Source organism: Oxyura jamaicensis, chromosome 21, assembly GCF_011077185.1.
Source record: "Oxyura jamaicensis isolate SHBP4307 breed ruddy duck chromosome 21, BPBGC_Ojam_1.0, whole genome shotgun sequence".
In the NCBI taxonomy this organism is placed as follows: domain Eukaryota; kingdom Metazoa; phylum Chordata; class Aves; order Anseriformes; family Anatidae; genus Oxyura; species Oxyura jamaicensis.
The window spans coordinates 6,026,062-6,047,248 of record NC_048913.1 but is presented as its reverse complement, the minus strand read 5'-3'; the positions used below and the strand labels follow the sequence as shown (position 1 = coordinate 6,047,248).

Sequence of the window (21,187 nt, the reverse complement as noted above, 5' to 3'; positions counted from 1 at the left end):
TGTAGTAAACAAACTACTGCAGTGTATGTACTAAAATGGGAGTTTGGGATACATCTGCCACAAGCATGAATATGCCCTGCACTACCAGAGAGAAGCTTCCCTGCACATACTGGAGACCAGTAATGCCCACGTATACCCCTCTGATAGCAGGGCTGACACACTGAAACTTGTAGTGTACTTCACAGAGCTACTACTGGCTCTATTGTTATCCTCCTACTGCTCTATTTACAACCTATAAATGTGCCATTTCACTCCAAAGACCAACCTTACAGTATCTGCATGCCAAGCTTACCGCTCTCTTTAAAGACAATAACGGGTTTTAAATAATGTAGTAAAATTATTTCTGTATTCTATTCCTAAATAATCCAACCGTTGAGAACACTTAACCAACATCCTGTGATTAATACAAAAAGTTTTATGAGATGTTATACTAAAGCGGGAAAGGCAACAGAAAGCTAATAAATGATTTATGAATGCTTGATAGGAGATTAGCTTCATGTCCACGTTAAGGAATCTACAAGGATCAGTAGGCTGCTCATAATAATATTCATATCATTATTCACATAATTTATAATAGCAAGTGTTACATCTCTCACAGACAACTAGCACTTTATTACCTAATTGTAGTTAACAAAACACCCATTCCTGATTAAAATTACCAGAACTTCAAAGTTACAAGGATGTACAACATCCCATAAAATCAGTCCCCATTATTGTGGAACTGTGACGGTGAGAACAAGGCACATGTTGAACTTCATGCAACAGCCCTAAAAATAAAAGGATATCTGCCCTCCAACATTGAACTTTGATCGTTCTGGTCAGCCACAAATCCTGGTGGTGATGGAAGTAGCTCCTCGAATAGGAAGGATGTCGTATTTAAGTTCTGGAGAAACTGCAGGCGGTGTTAAATAACAACACTAAATTGGGCAATACTACAGCTGTCCAAGCAGACCATGACTTTCTAGAAATGATCCTTGCGTTTACATGCAGCCATGAAGCAGAGATATGATAGCAAGCTCCATGTACTGAGCAACACTCAGGATTTTCCTCTGACCACTTATGAAATGCTATGCTGAAAGCTTACTGGAAATATATTTAAAATGCATCTCTATATGCTACCAAAATTAACATTTTTATCTCTAAAGCAAAACGGATGAAGCTTCCCAACCTCTTGTATTTTGCATCTACTCTTCACAAGGTTGCTCAGTATGGCAAGTACTCTCCTTTATATTTCCAAGCGTGACTTGCTGAGTTAAGTTACAGGAGCATGTTTTCTGCCAGCTTTCTTCAAAAACAACAGCAAGAAAAAATGGTAAAACTGGAGTCACAGCAATGTTATTCTATTGCTGCCTTGGTAAGCCCTAACAGCTGCACAGACACATCCTAGGGAGCTATTTGTAGGGGAGAAAGACCCCGAAATTGGAAACTATGGAAGGAACAGAATGTCAGAAATCCCTTCCCATCCACAAGGGTGAGGGGACTGGGGAAAAGAGATCCTTATTCTTTAGTTATAATAGCTGAAAGTCTATTCAATGCAGAACAAAGTTTTATTTCATTTTATTTTGCTCTTCCTCATTTTATTTTGCTCTCCCAACAGCCAGAGAGAAAAAAACAGGGATGAAAGAAGTCTGATTCAGACATCTGTTAGCCTTGAACTGATATGCAAAAGTCCACATCTCGGCAGACAAAAACGAAACTCACTCTTCTCAGCATATCAAATGAAGAAGCCTAAATATTCTTCCAGTACTTTACCCCACGACTTGAGGAGAACAGCGAGCTTATTTTTTTCCACAGTAGTTTCTAACAAATTACATGTAGGCATAGACAAGGGGGACTGCAGAGAATGAACACGCCAACTACAAGAACAATGCATTTTAAGCTTCAAGCTAACAAAAATGGTTTTTACAACCATAGGTAGATGAACAGTTAAAAAACTCAAGCCTACAAATTCAAAACTTTAAAAATCAGACTCACCTGATTTAGACATCTATATCCTCTGATCTATCCGACATTTCTTAATAGTGATACCTCCTTTCAGCCATAAATATTCCAGAACTGTTCTACCATTGAAGAAATTTGTTTGCAACTTTATTTCACATCTACCTACCTAAGTCAAATTAGTGGTGATGTTCAGAGAACACAGCACCCCGACCCACTCCGCACCTGTCACATCAATGGATTCCACAAGCACCAGAAAACTGGAAATGCCCTGGTACATAACACCACATTTCACACCTCAAACAAACATTAATAAGTAACCAAATACTATATGGTAAAATAAACAATTTAGTTCAGTCAAATCAGTGCAACATAGTTTTATTTGCAATTCATATGTGGTTATTTAAAGCACTTTCCAGATCAAAATTTGTCCCCAAGGAACGTCTGTCTGCCAAATGAAGAAATACCAGGATTTCAATTGCTTTTCCAGCAACACTTAATCACATTTAAATAGTTTTGTCTATTTACAAGTTCACCTTTCGGTAAGGATAGTGTACTGGAGCATATCCTGCAGCCAGCTTCTGCACTGAACTGCAGTCTTCAGAGGGTATTTTTCCCACTCCTGCCAACAATTTTGTTGCAATTTTGAATCCATAAGCACTGCGAGCTTGTTTCCCTTTTAAATTTGTTGCCCTGGAGTTCATTAGACATATTACATTGTTGGCATGCAAACTAGAAGGGTGAAGAGACCTGAGAACTGCACAAAAATCATCCGAGGGCTGAAGGTGCACCTTAACTGAAGCTTTTTCCTCCATTTCCATCAAACTTGGAGTAACTCTGACAGTAACTTTCAACAGTTAGGCAATTTTGGTGTCACTTTCTATGGAACTGTACCTATGGCCCATCCACAAGTTAGGCTATAACGTTACAGGCAGTACCTAAGCAAAGCAGAAACAATACCTGCTACAAGGCATTCACAGATCAGGCTGGAGAAAAAAAAAATCATGCTGAATGACGTGGTGAATGACAAACATTCAGTTAGTGCCATGTTTTGGTGGAAAGGGGACTGCGATAAAGGAACAGATAAATGAAAGGATGCCACTGAAGAAAGAGACGTAGCAGAAAAGTTAGAAAAGAGAGTTGTGAAAAGGAAAGGAAGAGCCAAGGAAGACAATCAGGGAGGTCAGAAGCAGAAATGTCTCCGGCTGTCCCAAAGTCCTGCCTAAGTCCCTTGGCAACAGTTTTACTGCACGTGTTTGAAGATTAAAGATGTATTAGAAATATTTGAAGTAATCACTTAAGCAATTCTAATGGAGTGGGAGGGAGAGAGTTTTACTACAAGTGCAGGTGTCATTTATTTAACAAATGTGAAGGTATAAGGTAACTGCCCGTGCAGTACTCTGGTAACACACAACTTTTTCCCCACTGCATCTCAGACTGCATTAAGACAGAGTAAGTGCTGCTGATCAATAACCCACGTTTACTTGTTTTTTTGGTTTGTTTATTTTTTTAAATAAACTATTCAGAGTATTCTGATGCAGTTCACATACTGAATAAAGATTTCTTTTTAAAAGCAGAGAACGCATGCCATCTATCCTGAAACAGCAAATTTCCAAGGAATGCAAAAATATTAACTTTAACAACTGCATTAAATATATATATATATATTTTTTTTTTTCTCCTCACTGCAAGGAAAAGGCACTATCAATTTATGACAAGGTTTTTCTTCATTACAACCGAACTAGCAGTGCTTTCACACAAACAAAGTTAACAATAGCCCAGTTAGTTTCAGGGTCACTGAAGTCACACCAAAAGCAAAGATAAGCAGAATGAAAGAAGTATGAGAACAGAGCACTTGAGAGGTGTTTGGCATCAGGCATCAAAGACATTGTATATACAGACCTGGCACTACAACTTGTCAACAGTGAATGAAATGACAAGGGCACTGCAAGAAAAAAACACCAAAGGGTTCATGCTAAATACACACTTAATAAGAATGGTAATTGAACAATAAAAAGCCACATGAGTTCTGTACACTTCGGAAACTAAATGTGAAAGGCAGAGATGCCAAGAAGGACTCTAAGCTATTGTAACTATCCCCAGAGGCAGGGTCACCTCCTACTTTAACTGTAAATGACACACATCACAGCACTGCATAAGCAACAGGAGCAACCCCAGTAATATAGAGGAAAACTTTGCTTGCACACAGTGCAGAAATTTTACTTAGTTCTAGAACGAGATCAGTGTTGGTGGAATGGGGGACACAAATGGGAAGGAAACAACTGCTGCTAACAGTTAAAGATTACCATCTAGAGCTTTCAGAGTTTTAGCAGAATCCAAAGCTTATCAGGACAAGTGATAAAGCAGAGCTATTACTCGAGGAGAACTATACGCTGTTTGCTTTATGCCACTGAGAGCACTCAAATTTTACAGGTGAAATAACTTCAAGTCTCAGTAGAAATAAATTGTGAAGCGATAGTTATCGTAGCTATCCCGAACTAAACCAAGGTCTCAAAGTGTTCTAATACGCATTATACATCATGCAAATAGCATTTTTACTTATGTGTATGTATAATACAAACAGGCACTCTTTGCAATACACATTGGAAGACTGATAGATACCATATTTTGCATTTTAATTTTTCTTCTTCTTCTTCTTCTAATCAGATGAAAAAAGCAACTGGAAACATCCCACCACCCAACTCCACACTGTAATTAATTATATTTGCTCTTCTATCACGTTAGTGAGAGAGTATACTTCAGCAAAGTGCTAATTGTACTCAATGCTGATGATCAATTAAGGGCTTAAGGGCAATAAAAGCACTCATTAGAAACAGGCAATAAAAAAAGTATACAAAGCATTTTGCATCACTGCGTACTATGGCTGTTTCTGGCTCAGAATACAAGAAGCTTCTGTACATAGTCATTTTTTCAGCAAATTAAAAAATAGCGTTCCTTCAGTGTAACATCTTGCGTTCACATTCCCATGCCAAAGGGAATTTGTAAGATCATCCAAATGGAGAAGCGCTTATGAGAAAAACCGAAGCCAACATTTACTTGTTCTGTAACAAACAGATTAAAATTCCTACTTGGACAGACAAATAAAAAAATAAATAAAATCACACATATTTGGCACTGATTAAAACAACACCCTCCAGAGCATTCAGGATATTCTTGTATCCATACAGTAGAGAATGCATCACAAAGGCAATGTGCTTTCCCGGCCTTTTCACTTGATTCTAGGGAACCACTTCGGTTCCAGAGAAGTGTGAAATGTCCTGTTCAATCAATTTCCATGACAGATTCCGTTCTCCACATGTTTGAAATAGTGAAGTGGTTTAAACAGGTAAAAAATGGAATCCTTTAATTTTCAAACCACTTTTATAAGGAGCTGAATTATTATCAGAAGCCTCAGGCTGAAATAGATTTCTTTTTTTTTTTGGAGAGGCGTTCTCGTAAGACGTGCCAGCCAAAATAACTTATTTGTAGCTAAAGGGGATTCACACACAAAAAACTAAAATCCATGAAATAAATCTCACAAGCACGCACACTGCGGAAAGGAGGATCATGAGCTTAGATGACACTGAAGATTTTTAAGAACATTTTTTGTGGACGATTTACTTATTAAAAATTGGTTCTTCTAACATCTAAGTAAAGTATTTTGATGAAGTCTTGCAGTTAAACTCACCTGGTTCATTTTGAATTCCTGTTGTGTTCTGAAAAGACACACACAACAAAGAAACTCCTTTGATTACATGAGCCCTAAAAAGAAAAACAGACAATTGTAATACACACCTACCTACAAATTCACATTGAATTGAAAGTGCACACAGAATGTAGTTTCTCTTCCGAAAGGACTGTTCCCAAGGCAGCAAATCGCTTTATACAAACTCTGCTCCAAGCTAACGTTTTGTTATTATAGCTTAAAACTACAGGAATAATGCAAAGAGGGATATCTATCATTTATCTTTTCCTAAGTTTTAAAGTAAGATGCAACAGAAACGTGCTCAAATAGGATCATTTTGTTTGTTTTCAGAATCAAGTTAGCTTGTTCAACACTAATTTCTTTAGCATTTAATATCAAAGTAATATGAAAGACTTTAAGTGTTTTTAAAATTAACAAGATGCACACATTTGAGCCTTTACTCTCCAACATTAGAAGCAGGAAATTCTTCATTCAGACTAGCCTTTTATTAACATATTTTATTACAGTAACATTTGGCTTTCTTCCTTAACAGAAGCTTGAAACTTCAAAAAGATTTCCACCAAAAATTGCTGGTCCAAGTAGGCATTACATTTGGAAACTCTTAACACAAAATTGATCAGAATCAGGTTATAACTGAGAGCTTAGTACATCAACTCACCTTCCATTTTTCCCTTCAATTTATAGGGAAAAGCATTATTGCAGTTACACTGTAAAACACCATCCTGGTGTCATACAAAATTGTCAATGAATTAACAATACCCTTTTTGGAGGTTAACTGGTGCTTAAGCATTTTATCCAAGTACTGCTATTTCTTCCCAATCTTTAGTGTGTTTTTTTTTTAAATATATATAACAATCATTAAGTGATTTTACTAAATACTTTGTATAAGTACTAACATGTAATTTAAAATTGATTCAAGCAATATATCTTCCAGGTAAATTTCATCTAATCCTTCACATCTTTGCACGTAAAAGTTCTTAACGCTGAGTAACAACAAGGGATAAAACCGCCAAGTTTCATACAAAGATTGCATTGCTTAAACAATTCATAAAACAAGGACAAATTTCCTTGAAAAGGGTATTGCTATTGTGTACAGCTCTTCTGGGATTAGCTACTTTTGTTCTGATATTTCCGTACTCCTCTTTAGCCAAACAGCTGAACCATCTGAAGTTCGGGTCCAGTTCTGCAGCTGGTTCTGTGGGCTGTGCCAGTGGGGACCAGGCAGGGACAGGAGCCCCACGCCAACTGCTTTTAGCCACCTGGAGAGAAGCACTGCTTGGGGAGCACACCGCAGCTACTTCCTAACCTATTTCAGCGCATCAAACTCAAACCAATTCCCAGGAACGATACGGCCCCAGCAGTTCATTTGCTAAAATACTCCCCAACACTGACAGAAAACATAGCCAACACCGAGAAGCTACCAAACAAGTAGAGCATGCCACAGGTTTCGTTACGATTTATGGTGACTCCTGAGATCATTTGACCCTGCCACATAAGGTCCCTTTGTCTGCAGCCTCTCACACCGGAGCGCAGTTGTTCCTCACACATCTTCCACATGCCACTGACTTCCCACAGCCTTAGCCGGCAGCTTAACTCCTCTTCCCTCCAGACAACTACAGCTTCTACTTCAGACATTTTTACTCAAATGCTTTGGACAAATGGTTTCTGAAACGCGATCCGCAGGCTGCCTGTCGTCTGCCAAAGCTGCCGCGGCACATAGAAGCGCTGAGGAGGTGAAAAGCGACGCTGGAGCCGGTACAGACTTCTGGACATCTCAGTACGGAAAAACACCGTGCTCTCTTATTCACTGCTCGTTTGGGTGGTACCTGCTTAACGCCAATCTGTAAATGAGGTTATTTTGGATAGCCAGAGTCACCTAAAGTATACGCGTGATTTTCAAGGCTGAATAAGCCAGGAAGACTTTTAACTCGAAACTCTAGGTATGTAAAACCAACCTGATTTAAAGCACTGGCTTACAGAGGCAAACATTCATCAGCATCACGACTCGGCCACTACACATAAAGAATTAGAGAGGCAACAAGTATAAGTGAAGGGGTGGGCTTTCTTGTGTGACTTATTAGAGAAGTGCCAAAAAAACTTTTTTAAAAAAGGTGTTTTTTTAAAAAAAAATTTTTTAATTGAACAGTAAAAATACATTTCTCTTTTTCATATAATAACTCAATATTATTTTGCTTAGAATTAATCGTTTTCAAAAAGCACCAAAATGAAGCCTGTTTTTCTTTTTTGTTACACATTTTAAAGATGTGTATTATTATTTGACTTCTGTAGAACTGACTGGATCCAAACCTCTGACATTTCAAACTTGCAAACCTTGAAATAGTGCTTTGAATGCATACCTAACCCAGACTGATACATACAGACTGATCCAGAGTCACTATCCCTCCTTACATAAATTTTAAAAAAGGCATTAGAAAAGAAGACAAACCATTTGCAACATGAAGTTTTGTCTTTAACTTCTTGTTCAACAAAAGCAAGAAAATATGGACCGAATTCTACAGCTGCTGCCCAAATACCGGCTCCCTGTGTGACCCATGGCTACCAACCAGGTGGCTGCAAGCAGGCACAGGCTGCCACCGCACGCACTAATGACTTATTAGCGACTTGTGCGGTCGAGTCCAACACGAGGTTTCCTAGAAAAGCCCCGAAGGAAGCGACACTGCACTGATTTGTAGTCACAGGAACTGCAGGACTCTGCGCTCAGAGGAGTGAGGGTGACCACAGTGAATCAGTTTTTAAGTCTGCAATAGGCGACAGCTGTGTTAGGACTTTGAAAAGTCACATCACCAGCTACGTCAAGTACAGGTGAAAACTGTTTTGAACCTTTTCTCCAAACTTAACAGCAACACATACACGTATCTACCAGTCAAAGCCCAGAGTATAATTAAAATCTATCGCAGTAAACCTTGGACATTCACTGAGCTACTGCAGAAAAGGTAAATAAAGGTTTGGTTCTATGCCAAACATGAAATATACTCGCCAGTAATTTGGATTTTTAAAATTTCCAGAAGACATTGCCATAAATATTGTAATATTTACATAACTACTGTAATATTTCTGTCAAACCGCTACGTACTGCTGCATCCCATGAGTAGAAAATTCCTAGGCACTTCCACATGATATTGAAGCAACTGAGAAACAAACAAAAGGAAGATTTACTACACTCTGTAATCTATAGTCTCAGGCAACTTTATTTAGGAAGTCTCATCATTAAGCAACAAATTATCTAGATGAGAATATACAAAGCATTCTTATTTGAGGAAACAGTGACCACTCTAAAATAAAACATTTGAAACAAAAAAAATTGGACCTTGCTTCTGAGTTCTACATTCAAGGAATTTTCAATATTCCCTTAAGAAAAAAAAAAAGAAAAAAAGAAAAAAAAGAAAAAAAGAAAAAAAAGAAAAAAAAAAGCTTACTTAGAATAAACGCTGCACATAAAAGCAAGCAATTTTATAGAAAACCAGCATTACAGATCCCCAATCCCCCCCCAAGTCAGGTGGTGCTTCCAGCAATCATTCCTAGGTTACACCAACTGGTTTATCTTTTGATTTTCTAAGCCATATTTATCACATCGGCAAGCATATAATTGTATTTTTTATTTTTTAAATCCGGAATAAAGAACTACTTCAAACAAGAACGTTGCTTCCAGTTCAGAGAAAGGAGAAAAAAAAAAAAGAAAGGAAAGAAAAAAACAGGCCTAAGAGCATCAATCCTATTTTGGAAGCTGCAAACGGGACATGCATTACATCACTGCCCTGGTAAAAACATGTTCTTTACAAAACAGGAATAAAACTTGAAAGACTCAACAGCCTGCCTTCTTACTGAGCAGGGGCTCGGGCTGGGATGATGTTGCACAGTGTTGGAAATTCTCTTTGTCTTGGTTTTCAGTTGCAGCATATGAAAGATTTAAAAAAACAACCCCCACACACACATCAGGGTGTTTACATTTTTTTTTGCAGTTTGATACTGAGTTACTGCTTCACCTAATACATTGAAAATGTGTGTAGTAAAGCTTCCAAAAATTTAAGTTCATGTTAGCCCTGAAAGATTAAAACACATGGATTTGATAGAAACAACCAGCACTATCTACGGGCACTTAATTGCCATGACAGTTTCAATTACTCTGGACTGCCAGAAGAAAAACAGAAAAATGGGCAAGTAATGATTAAAACATTAAAATCTGTTGCTTCTTGTTCACTAAGAAGAAAAAAAAAAAAAAAAAGGGCTGCTTTGCTTACTGTTATGCAAAAAACCAAGCTGTTATGCCTTAAGAGGGCTTATTTAGATAGCCACACCAAGAAATTAACACAAAACCAAACCCCGAGTTCTTTACCATCACGCACATTTTTTGAGAAAATCATTTCTTCCTCACGGCAGAATTAAACAGCAACGAAGCAGAAGCAACAGAAGGTATCAGCCTCTAAGAACTGCATGCACCAAGAAATACCACTATGATCTTCAGACAGAAGCACACCTTGTCATTCTACTTGCAAAGGCAGTGAATTCAAACAACGATCTTCTCAGACAAGTACACTGTCAGATTTACCACTACATGGAACAGCCTGTTTCAGTCATTTCTTCTTACAACATAGGATTGTCTCTCACTTCTGTCTACAAGCATGTTTACACAGAGGCAAAGCAGTATTTTTCAGCCAGAAATACGATCAAAAAATACACATTGGCAAAGGGAACAATTTCATTTGGGTGGGAAGGTGTTAAGGAGCAGGATCACACCTGCCTTTTCATGTGCCAAGGAATTCAACATGAAATACATCGCAGTACTTTTAAAATCTTTTTGTACTCGCCAAGACTACGTGTGGTTCGAAGATTCCTCCAAGTAGTCTGTTTTAAGTTGAAATAAACATATCCAAGATGAAGAGCACTGCACTAGAATAACAGGAATCTTTTCAAGACTTTATTTATCACGTACCGTGGCCATGGAAAATGCTGCAGAACTGCGGTGCTCCCATTGAAAGACTGCCATGTATTAAGAGTTAATAAACTAAAGGGATTTTGCAATGGTAAGGCACTCTAGCCTGTATGTTAATAGGACAGCAAATATAATCATGTACAGGACTAAAGAATTTGGCTGAATTACAGAACACTAAAAATTATGAAACTATAAATCAAAAGGGGATAGCACGTAACACAACTCCACCTCGGAAAGAATAAAGCATGGAGGCTCTGCTAACTACAAAGACCGAAGAAAGGCTCACAAGGAAATATAAAGGAAAAGCTTTGCCAATGCAGGTATTCAACATGCACGAGTTTATAAACCCCAGATGTTTATAAAACCCTGACAAAATAAAAGTAGCAGTCTCCTGTCTTCACAAGCAAGCAAATGACTCATGATGAAAAGGGTACTGTGCTATTGCTACAAGCCATAGCCTAGGTTTTCTTTTTTTTTTCCCCTAGTTAAGACTCATTTGAGGGTATGGCAGGCACGCTGCAAAGGAGCTGGTGGCTGCAGACAGCCATACACAAACACATTACCACAACTTGTCATCTCTAAATCTCCCTGAACTTCTGTTTATAAAGGATTGGCACCTAGTGCCGGGCAATATTTAAATCTTTTTATGTCCTGTCACTTTTTTTTCACCCCTAAGGAGCAAAGTCTTTGTATAAAACACTGAAACGGGCACAATGCTGCACTGAACAAAGGATGCAAAGAGCCATTGGAGGTTTAAAGGAAAGCTGTCGTTGACTTTGACTTTGTTTTAATTCCCTTCCATTTTCAAGCAAATACTCGTAGATAATTATAGATGGTTTACACAAATGTACGTAAGTGCTTCAACATCCTTCCCCCATCTTCCATGCTACTCTAAAAAATTGATTTTAGAATCCCCACGCCTACAGCACTCAATTCAGGAATCTCCAACACCACACCCATCATTTCTATCGAAGATTATATTGTCCAAAGCGATGATTTGCCTTTTTTTTCCACAAAACTAGGGTCTCACTAAAAGTGAAACTTGGCCTTGTTGTCATGGGCAGACAAGCTGCTGAGACGCTTCTGCCCTAGCATAACCTGGGGGGGCCAACACCGAGCTACACGCCTGAAAACCAAGAAGCCCTACACGGCTCCTGCAGCACTTTCTACAAAAAGGATAGATCTTCTGTTTCCTAAAAGTCACACTGCCCGTCTATCAGCAGTGCTGTTCTTTATCTGAAGGGCTGTCACGGCCCCACCGCCACTGGTTTCAGCAGCTGGAAGAGCTGGAGGCCTCCCAGTCTATGCCAAGGACGGCGTTACCTTTGCAGATACAGCATTTTTATTAAAACGTGGCAAATGTCAGGAGACAACAACATAATCCTTAGCCACTACACTGCTGTACGTCTTCCCATCTACATAGTACATGTGGATAAACTGAAAAACTTTAGGCTGGGAGCAGCAAAAGCGGCACCAGAAAGGCAAGCAGTCCTGCTGCCTTCCAGAGCTGTCCGCTATCGATCACTCGAATGTGAAGTAAGAAAAACATTTCTTTTTGCCACTAAGTGCTGAGGCAGCAGGTGCAGCCACGTCGCCTTCCCTCCCTTCTTCAATTGAGTCAAAAACAGTTTAAAGTTTTATTTGCTATTTCAAAATAAAACTGCAGCTGCTTCATGTGAATTTAAAACCATCAGAAACTTTACTGAAGATTTCAGCTACACGCTCTTGAGAAGCTTGGCAGCGATGCTCCACTTGCTGCTCTGGCTTCAAACACAACACGTACTTCAAGGCACTACTTCTGATTTCCCCTGAACGTTCCATATCCACATTGATGCCCGCTCACCCCAAGCCTTCTTCCCCTCGTTATCAGTGCACCGCCACGAAGCAATCCCTGAGTGCCATGTCCCAGGAAGGATGTTCTTACTGAGGAAAGCGAAATTAACGCCTCCAAGCCCCCTCTCACCCAGCTGGGCAGCAGCTTGGGCTGCAGCAAACCCCGACACTCGTGAACTGCCAAAACTTTCAGAGGCACGAGCGTTGCTGCTGCTTGGAAGCGGAAAGTTGTCTCGCAACACCAGGCTGGCAGCGCTTACAAAGCTCTGCCTCGCCAGCTGATGCCTCCGAGGCAGCGTTTTCAACAAGAAACCTGAAAACCCAAGCCAGGGGAGGGAGATGGGTGGCAGAAGGTTCTCCCTCCCCTCCCTGGCACCCGATCCGCGCCAGGCTCAAACCCTGCGGCCCCCTCGAGCCGGGTCCCCCCCGGGGCGGCTCCACCTCCCCGCAGGGGGCAGCTCCGCCGGCCGGGCCCCCTCCCAGCCGCGCCCCCGGCCCCGCACCGCTGGCTCTGGCTGTGGCTCTGCCCACCGCCCCCAAGCCCCGGCCCGCCCCTCCTGCGCGGCGGCGCCCGCGGGCAGCGCGCCGGGTCCCGCCGCCTCCCCTCACCTGAGGCGCCGCCACCGCCTCCTCCCGCGGCCCCGGCTCGGAGCGGCCCGGAGCGGCCTCAGCTCCGGCACCGTCCCGACGCCATTTTGTCTCCAGCCTCGGAAGTGACGTTGGGGGGAGGCCAGCGGGCAGTCCCCCCGCCGCGGGACCCCCCTCCGGAGCGGGGCCCGTCCCCCCCCCCCCCCCGACCCCCGCCGCCCTCAGCCCCCCGCTTCGCCCCCCGTGAGACCGCCTCAGCTCATCCCACCTGCCCGAGCCGGCTCCGCACCGCGGCCTCCAGCCACCACCCTCATCCCCAGACAATGAGCTGTGAAGAGCAGGTTCTCTTTCCCTAATTATTTTTTTATTTTTTAGTTGACTTTTTTATTATTTTTTTAAAAATGTCATCTTTTCGCTGTGCAGCTCCGCACTCTGACTGAAAAAGGGGAAAAAAAATCACGTCGGTGTCTGTGGGGAAACGATTGGAAAACCTGGAGGTGGTGCACGGCCACAGCCTCGCCCCCCGAGGGCCGGCGGTCTGACGGGGCTGCGACCTGCCCCCGCTGCACCCCTGTCGTGCCGGCCTCTCGAAGGCAGAATTGTCTTGGATTAATTTCTGAGAGGAAAAATACCTAGTTACACCTTGGAGATGGGCATAACGGCATCTCCCCTTTGTCTAAGTTGCGGAGCAAAATAATTTTTACCTCTCACTTGAATATTGTGTTCATAATAGCATCAGAAAGATGTAATCTTCCTAGGCTAGGGATAGATATATATATTTCACATGTAAGTTTTAAGGATTTGCCATTTACCTAGTGAAAAAAACCCTTAGTTACGCCCATCAGATGGGAGTCAAGCTAATACAGTTATAAATCAGAGGTTTGAAGTTTAGAAACGTTTAATATTTATTAATTGTTTTGATTTCACATTCATTATATATGCACATCAAGGAGTAACACTAAAATCGTTAAGCCTGGATATGCAAAGTACTCGCAGTAACAAGATAGAGAGGAGTCCTGTTCCTTAACAAGTAGCCAAGGAAATTGCCTGACCATCAGTTCTTGTCACACTGAAGCTTTTTGAAAGAATCCACCACATTTCCAATGAGCATAGTTGCAAAGATGATCTTTCAAGTGTACAGAAAGCATGGGCTTCAAAGCCAGAAAGTTCTAATGCGTCTGTTATAATGCGTAACTCCACCAAACAACAGCAGACCGAAAATAATAGGACAGTGATCTTCCCACCTGGAACACTCAGGAGATATTAATCTTTTAAAATGCTACTTAAGTATACCCAAATCAGTTCTGAACCCTCTAATTTTAGTAATGACAAATCCTTAGATAAATATGCTTAAACTGCTTTGACTTATTAGACTAAATTAATTTAATTCTAATTTATCTGTAATAACAATTTTATAAACTATACTGATTACACCTATACAGGTTTTCATATGTTTGTTTTTTCCCCTCAATAAAAAAATAAATAAACAAGACTTTCCTTTGCTATATTAGGGCTTTATTGTACCTGTAACAGAGAAACCAAATCCCCAGAACAAAATGCATGCTTTACTAGCTGAAGTACAACCTTTTTTATCTTCAAAAATACTGAAGATAAGGTTTCTCCAAACTATCACAAGTAATCTGAATACAAATCACAACAGTCTTCTGCTTAACATGTTTAGAGCCTTGGAAAACGGCCTCAGATAAGCTCAGAACAAATCCCTTTTAGAAAATATACGCTTACTATCTTACATCTTTTAACGTCTTTTTTTTTTATATTCCAGAAGCATTGTTGTTGACACTAAACTCAGCAGGGCAGATACCAACAAGCCAACCCATATGTCTTAAAGTATTAGCTACAAAGCAATACTATTTTTAAAATTTTGTTAGAACTTGTTTATTTTACTTTTATAGTTCCATTACTAATTTAGCAATGCTTGCTCCTTCATTTAAGGCTGAAAGAAGTAAAAGCTTTCTATTGAGAACTACCACTTCTCTGTTCCTTCCTAGTCAAGGCACTTCAGAAGCCTAATTTAAAGACTCAGCCTGCTGCTGATGGAAGGACATCCATTTAAAAGTCATAGGAAAAGCCAGTAATAGGTTTACTTTGAGGTCTGGGATGTGGGGGATTTGTTCATTTATTTATTTTAAATAAAAAGGGAGGCTGCTGGTCTTTCATTTCTTGTATTTTTTGTTTTCTTGCAGGTTTTCATGTCTTTCTGCAGTAATATAGTAGCAATGTAGTGTAGCTAAGATGGATTCCTTGTTTGGTGCTTCACTTAGTTGGCAATTTTAAAAAACTTTTTCCAGTGTACTTTAGTATTTAATGATAATTCCTAAGCAGACTTCTAATGGATGATGGTCCTTAAACTATAAATTGTCTCTGTTCAATGCCATTGTTTTATTTTTTATTGTCTAGGAATGTAATGCTGAAACAACACGGACTTCTTTATAGATCCATAATTCTTTCCAAAGACTCTTTAATTCTGTGCCACTCTTTATATTTCTTGTTTTATTAACTGTTTCTTTGTTGTATCTTATATATTCTAGGTCAAGAAGGAACTCTTGAAAAGCTGAAGCTCTAAGTGGAAACAAGGTAGCTTATTCTAATTACTTACATTTTATGCGTGTAATTGCAACTGATAAAAGGCCATAGTTGTATGGCAACAATATCAGTATTTTTCAAGAAAGCTTTTAATAAAATTGGTTTGTTGTTGGAAGCTTTGTTGTTATAAATCTTAAAAGAATGAGTTGGAATAATAATAGAAAATACTTCAACTCTGTTAATTAAAAAGACTAATTATCGCTGTTATAAGAAAGTAACTAAAAGAATCTATGTCAAAGAGGTCTGCTAATCATGCTAAGACAAGATAAGCTTTGGAATTGGTTTGCATTAAGTAATTTATGACCTAAGGAACTCTTATTTGCAGATATTTTAAGGATGGATTATTACACTTATTTATTTAGTCAAAAGCCTCAGAGTAGAAAGCAGTCATATTCTCTTATTATCTATATAAAATACAGTTGTCATGCGCCTGTAATGTGTATACCTGCAAAAGGAAAAAAAAAATTCTCAGGTGCTATCTGTTCATCAGTAGTTTTGGTGTTTAATACTGGGAATGCCATAAGTAATATAAGCTGAGCGTAGTCCAAGTATTTCCAAGCCATTTGTTCAACTGTGCTATTTGCTAGTAAATATGCTTTTGAACCTCCTATTTGTTTCCTTTTTTAACTTAAAAATAGATACATAGTCTTTTCTGGGCTTCATATTTTCTATTGTTAACTTGAGTCATCTTTCAAGACTGTTCTAAAAATAAAAGGATGCACAATACATTAAAGAAACGTGTTCTGACAGAAGAATTTTCTTTTTATATTTTAGAGAATCCTAACTATATATTGTAAAAGGTTCTTGCTTTCTTCCACTAATGTAGTACTTTATGGGGTGTGTCTGTGTGGGGGGAATACTTGTAAAACTTTAAACTGGTTTCTGACTCTCTTGAATTTAGAGATGCATGTGGTAAATACTACTTATGTGGCTATAATAATAAGTTCTCAGGTACTGCACTGACAAAGTTAGAACTTTTGCTGTGCAGAATAGAATAAATCAACACACAAGGGATGCAAATAAGTCATACCGCAAATATAATAGTATCTATTTCAAATGTTTGATGAACCTGTTAAAAGATATTGTCAAATAATACTGTATTGACTGTGTGATAGCAAATCACTTACAAATACAAACTTTGCTTTTGGAGTTGCTTGTCAGTGTTGGTTATTGAGGAGCAGTAGTAGTACTGCTCTCTTCAGCTGTCACTGGAATGTTTTCACAAGCAAAAAAAAAGGGTAGACGAGTCTTTTTTTTAGTTCTTGCATTGTTCAGGCAGTGACTTGCAATGGATCAAACTTTGTAAAAATCTTCACAAATTTGTGCTGCCTTGTAAGACAATAAATAATAGGGAGTAATGTGATCTCCACCAACTAACCGAGCACCTCACTTCATCAGTGAAAGCACACTTGAAGATTTGGAGAAACTTGAGACAATGTATGATTTGTTAGCTTGGTCTTGAACTACAGGGATTCCAGTTATTTTCCCTTAGGGGCCTCACTGGTAGTTTCTCAGGCTGTGTATTTTTGGTTTATCCTATCGCTCTTGCTCTAAGCAGCTGTGCTTTGCTCAAGTGTGAATAGCACTTACTGTTATTCAGCTAGCTGTCACTCAACCAGGTTCTATACCTCTACTTTACATGTAGTATGTTCTGAAAGACTGTGAGGTAGTGACACCCATAATCATGTAGTCTCGTACATTGTTCCCTGTATTGTTGTTGACTATCCAGCTTCCAAATCACTCTTCTGTGCTGCTGTGATGCAGTTAATATATAGCTTCTAACAGTGAAGTGTGGACCAGAAAGACATTGATATTTAACACCCTTTCTTTTAAAAAATGCAAGAGTTATGTGAGGTATGTGAGAATCTGTTTAAAAATTTATTTAAAAATAAATGAAATGAATGAAATAAATGAAAAAATAAACGAATGAAAAAAATAAATGAAATAAGAACTTCTGTAAATCTCAATGTCTGACTGACTGTTCAGCGTGTGTGAAAAAGCGCTGCTTATGGAGCTAAAGATAGGGAAGTTCTTGTTTGTAGCAGACTTGGTGACCCATCCAAGAAAAATGAAATTTCTAGAAAAGATTTTTCTCATCAGAGGGTCTGAAGCAGCCTTGAAACTAACTGAACCAAGGTGATACCAATATGGCCAATTCTTCTCTTGTTAATTGGAACAAGGTCTCTATTATCTAATCATTCTGTGCTATTCAAGTTTGTTCTTGTAAACATAGGAGACAATACACTGCATGTTATGGCTTAAACTAACAGTTTCTCAGGGGAAGACTGATACTGCCCAACTGCTTGGGATTTGGGGTACTTAATAGCTCTAAATTTTAATTTTTTATATATTTTTTTTCTAAAATTGTTTGAGAGGCAACAAAGAGTTGGCTGAACTACTAAGATATTTAGGTGACTTGTACTTGAAATATCCTGGGTAATAATACTCAAGTATTTCTACTTCACTTCCTTCTGCTTTAAGTGGTTCTTTCTACCTTAGCCGCAGGGTCCTTCACAGTCCTTATTTTTTCATTTCTACTTTCTATGGTCTGAGTCTTTCTTCTTTACATTAGTAACAAGTTTTATTTCAAATCGAATTATTTTACAACAGCAGTACCGAAGCTTATCAATGTTGTCTGCTAACACTGTTCAAAAATGCCTCGTGTTTGCTTGTGACTCTTGTCTGAGTTCTGTTCTTGCCTGTAATACTGTACATAAACCCATCTGCCAACCAACAAGTACTCCTTTCCCTATAGATGTTGCAAGGTTCCTCTTCAGGACTTCTTTAAGGAACTGATGATAGATCATAGCTAGTTAATCTTAGATATTATGCTTCCCTGAACACCCTTCAGGAAGTGGCCTTCCCACAAATCACATATGACTTAAGCAAAAAGATAACGAGGGCATCCAGGATAGGGCAATTGTCAAAACTTGGTGAAGTCTTTTCATGATCTCTTGATCACAGGCAGTGGAGCCCAAGACTTTTTTTTTTTTTTTTCTGTTTCACAGAACAGATGACTTAATTCCAAGGCAGAACAGATTTGCTAAATTTGAGCATTGCTGTCTCCAGAACTTGATGGCTGCTGAGATCTTCAGTCCGTCAGGTAAGCTATGTAGCACTTACTAGGAGTAGTGACACAGGTGGTGGTTTGTAACTGGTAAAAATTAATCTGTGTTAATTACATCAACAATGACACAGGGATAAAGATAAGGTCCAAATAAATTTAGAATATCAACAGACATGTGATGGTTTCCACCTCAAACTACAGTAGATGTTTTAGGATTGCCTCTGTAAACAAATTCAAACATTGTAGGATTGGGTCCAGAAAATGATTGATCATGAAATATTTAAGTAATTAACTCAGCAGAGAAAATCCTGTATTTCAGTAAGTTTGTGTTGAAAGAGAATGTTGGTAATACTCCATGGAAGGTAAGAACATGGTAAATAGTGTTTAACTTCCTTGTTTTGGCTAATGCTTGTCTAGTGACAAGCTGGCTCTGAGGGTGAAGTAGCCCTTTTTCCCATACTTAGTACTTGGTTGTTGTCCACACTGCTAACTTCTAGCAGCTACATCAAAACCAGTTCATGTGCTGTATAGATGGATTAGGCATGCTCAGTGAAACTGATATGGAACGTTGGGTTTATTGAACATATTTTAGATATTGCAATAGGCTTGATGGCTAAGAGACTACATATAATAATCTGAAGCTTTCCTATTATGAATATGCTTATTTTTCCTGTAAAAATGCCTTCATTGATTCTTACCACTAGCTGGTGCTATCATACAGCTTACTGACTGTGCTGTCCTACTGTGTCTGTATTAGTAGCCTGCAGTGAGAAGTCTTTCCTATTGGTATTCTGCTTGTGTATTTTTTTAAACATTGCTTCTTGTCGGGTATATCAATTCTTAAGTCATTCTTGCCCAGTTTTCTGCGTGAAATGCAGAAATACCTTACCTTCTCAGATACTTTTATTGCTTTCCACTCGGTTAATCAAGCATACTTACTGTAGAAGTAAGCTAATTATTAATCATGACAAAATTACCTAGGAAAGTCCACCAGGAAAGCAGTTTTCAAGAGATAACTTCATAATTAGAGTAAAACATTTCTTAAGCCCTGTGAATTGTGGTTAGTAGCAATGTATGTTTCCATCATTTCATTACTTTTTTTGTCTCTCAAAGAGTGTTAGTGCCATGGGTAGTTTCCTCAGGTGAAGTCCCACTCTGGATTACAGAGGTAACTAGATGCAGCAATTTATATTATCTTAATGCTTTCTCCATCTACTAATAAAGCAAAGGCTGCCTGCTAAAAATGCAAGATATATTTTATCGTATAACTTACCTTTAAGGGCTGGGTCTTGGGTCAAAATCTCTTCTACCACCAAGCTATAAAGCTAAGGTTAAATTTTGAGAAGTAGCCTTTGCTTAATTCTTTTCGTAATTTTTAGTTGTGCAAGCCAAGCGTTATCTGCATCTGTGTGGAGGAATAGGTTCCCGTGTGATCCGCAGCCTTCTGTCAGTCTCTGACCAACTGAGGTGAAAGAACTAAAAGTAGTGCAGTAGGTCTAGGCTGACCAAACACTGGCTAGCATGGAAGCAAAGTAATGTCACTTGAACATTGACAGCTATAAAATTTGAGCTGTTTCACTTGTATGAAGTATTGCAATGTTTAAAGAGATCGTATCTCTTCAGCAGTTGTCTTTATGCCAAAGTGTAACAGGAATGTAGTTTGAAGTTGAAATGTTTTGAGTGCTAAAAAAAAAACCTTTCAGGACACAACATCCATATGTCAGAATATGCAAAAGCTTATGCACACTCCCTAATACACCTTTTTCCCCTTGGCGTTCTGGTATTTTGTTGTGAAGGACTAACATAATGTGTAGCCTTTGCATAAGTGATAGGGCTCTCTGAATACCATGCCAAGTGCAATGAATGTGTGAGAAATTCTGCCATGGAAGGAGCCTATGAAGTTGCTGGCAGGAGAACACTGACAGTTCTGCAAATGGCTGTTCCTTATTTCTTGGTAAATAGCATCAGTAAGAAGTGAACAGGAGACAAAAGACATTCCTTCAGGATGGAAGGTAGTATGTTGTGCTGTGTTCAGTTATTACTGCTTATTCATCTCCTGTGGTCCTTTTTTCCAAGACTAGATAGGAAGTGAAGAACATCTGACATTCCCATCTTTTTCCCTGTTTAATCTATCAATCTCTTCCCTGTTTCCTGTATATGATGAATCAAATGTAATGAGGCAAAATATCCACAGGTCTCTAAAGAAATGTGTTATCTGAGGATAACACAGTTGATGTGAGTATGAAATAGAGTTGCTTCCCAGCTCAGATGAGTCATACAGTACTAATTCCATAAGACCAAGGTAATCATTAGTACATTTGAAGTTGCTTTCTTAGAGAATGTTTCTTCATTCATAGGGAAGGGGAAGGTATTTTTGATAAGGACTTAGGTCCACTTCTAGTTGTTTTAATTCAGTTGCTGATCATATTGCCTTTAAGTCATTACCAGATGACAGACTTTTTTTTTGTAGGGAAAAAATGAGTTAAAGGACTTGCTTGAT

The 21,187-nt window shown here is 39.1% G+C and overlaps 2 protein-coding genes across 9 annotated transcripts in view; one reads left to right on the top strand and one right to left on the bottom strand.

Annotated features, from left to right (window-relative positions):
- Positions 1 to 13,179, bottom strand: part of PRDM2 (PR/SET domain 2) — a 69,640-nt gene extending 56,461 nt beyond the window's left edge. For 4 of the 7 annotated variants that reach the window (XR_004755682.1, XM_035344557.1, XM_035344559.1 and 1 more), the window contains exons 1-2: positions 13,038 to 13,176; positions 5,627 to 5,700 (exon numbers count right to left, since the gene is read on the bottom strand). Coding sequence is in view for 3 of the 7 variants with exons in the window: in XM_035344557.1 (XP_035200448.1) it covers positions 5,627 to 5,635 (9 nt within the window). In the remaining 4 variants the exon portion in view is untranslated. Of the gene's footprint in view, positions 1 to 3,840; positions 3,884 to 5,626; positions 5,701 to 13,037 lie in introns of all 7 variants that reach the window. The other 3 variants (XM_035344560.1, XM_035344561.1, XM_035344562.1) reach the window with 2 other exon arrangements.
- Positions 13,180 to 13,212: 33 nt separating this feature from the next.
- Positions 13,213 to 21,187, top strand: part of LRRC38 (leucine rich repeat containing 38) — a 57,735-nt gene continuing 49,760 nt past the window's right edge. For both annotated transcript variants that reach the window (XR_004755685.1, XR_004755684.1), the window contains exons 1-2: positions 13,213 to 13,357; positions 15,566 to 15,611. The gene's annotated coding sequence lies outside the window, so the exon portion shown is untranslated. The remainder of the gene's footprint in view (positions 13,358 to 15,565; positions 15,612 to 21,187) is intronic.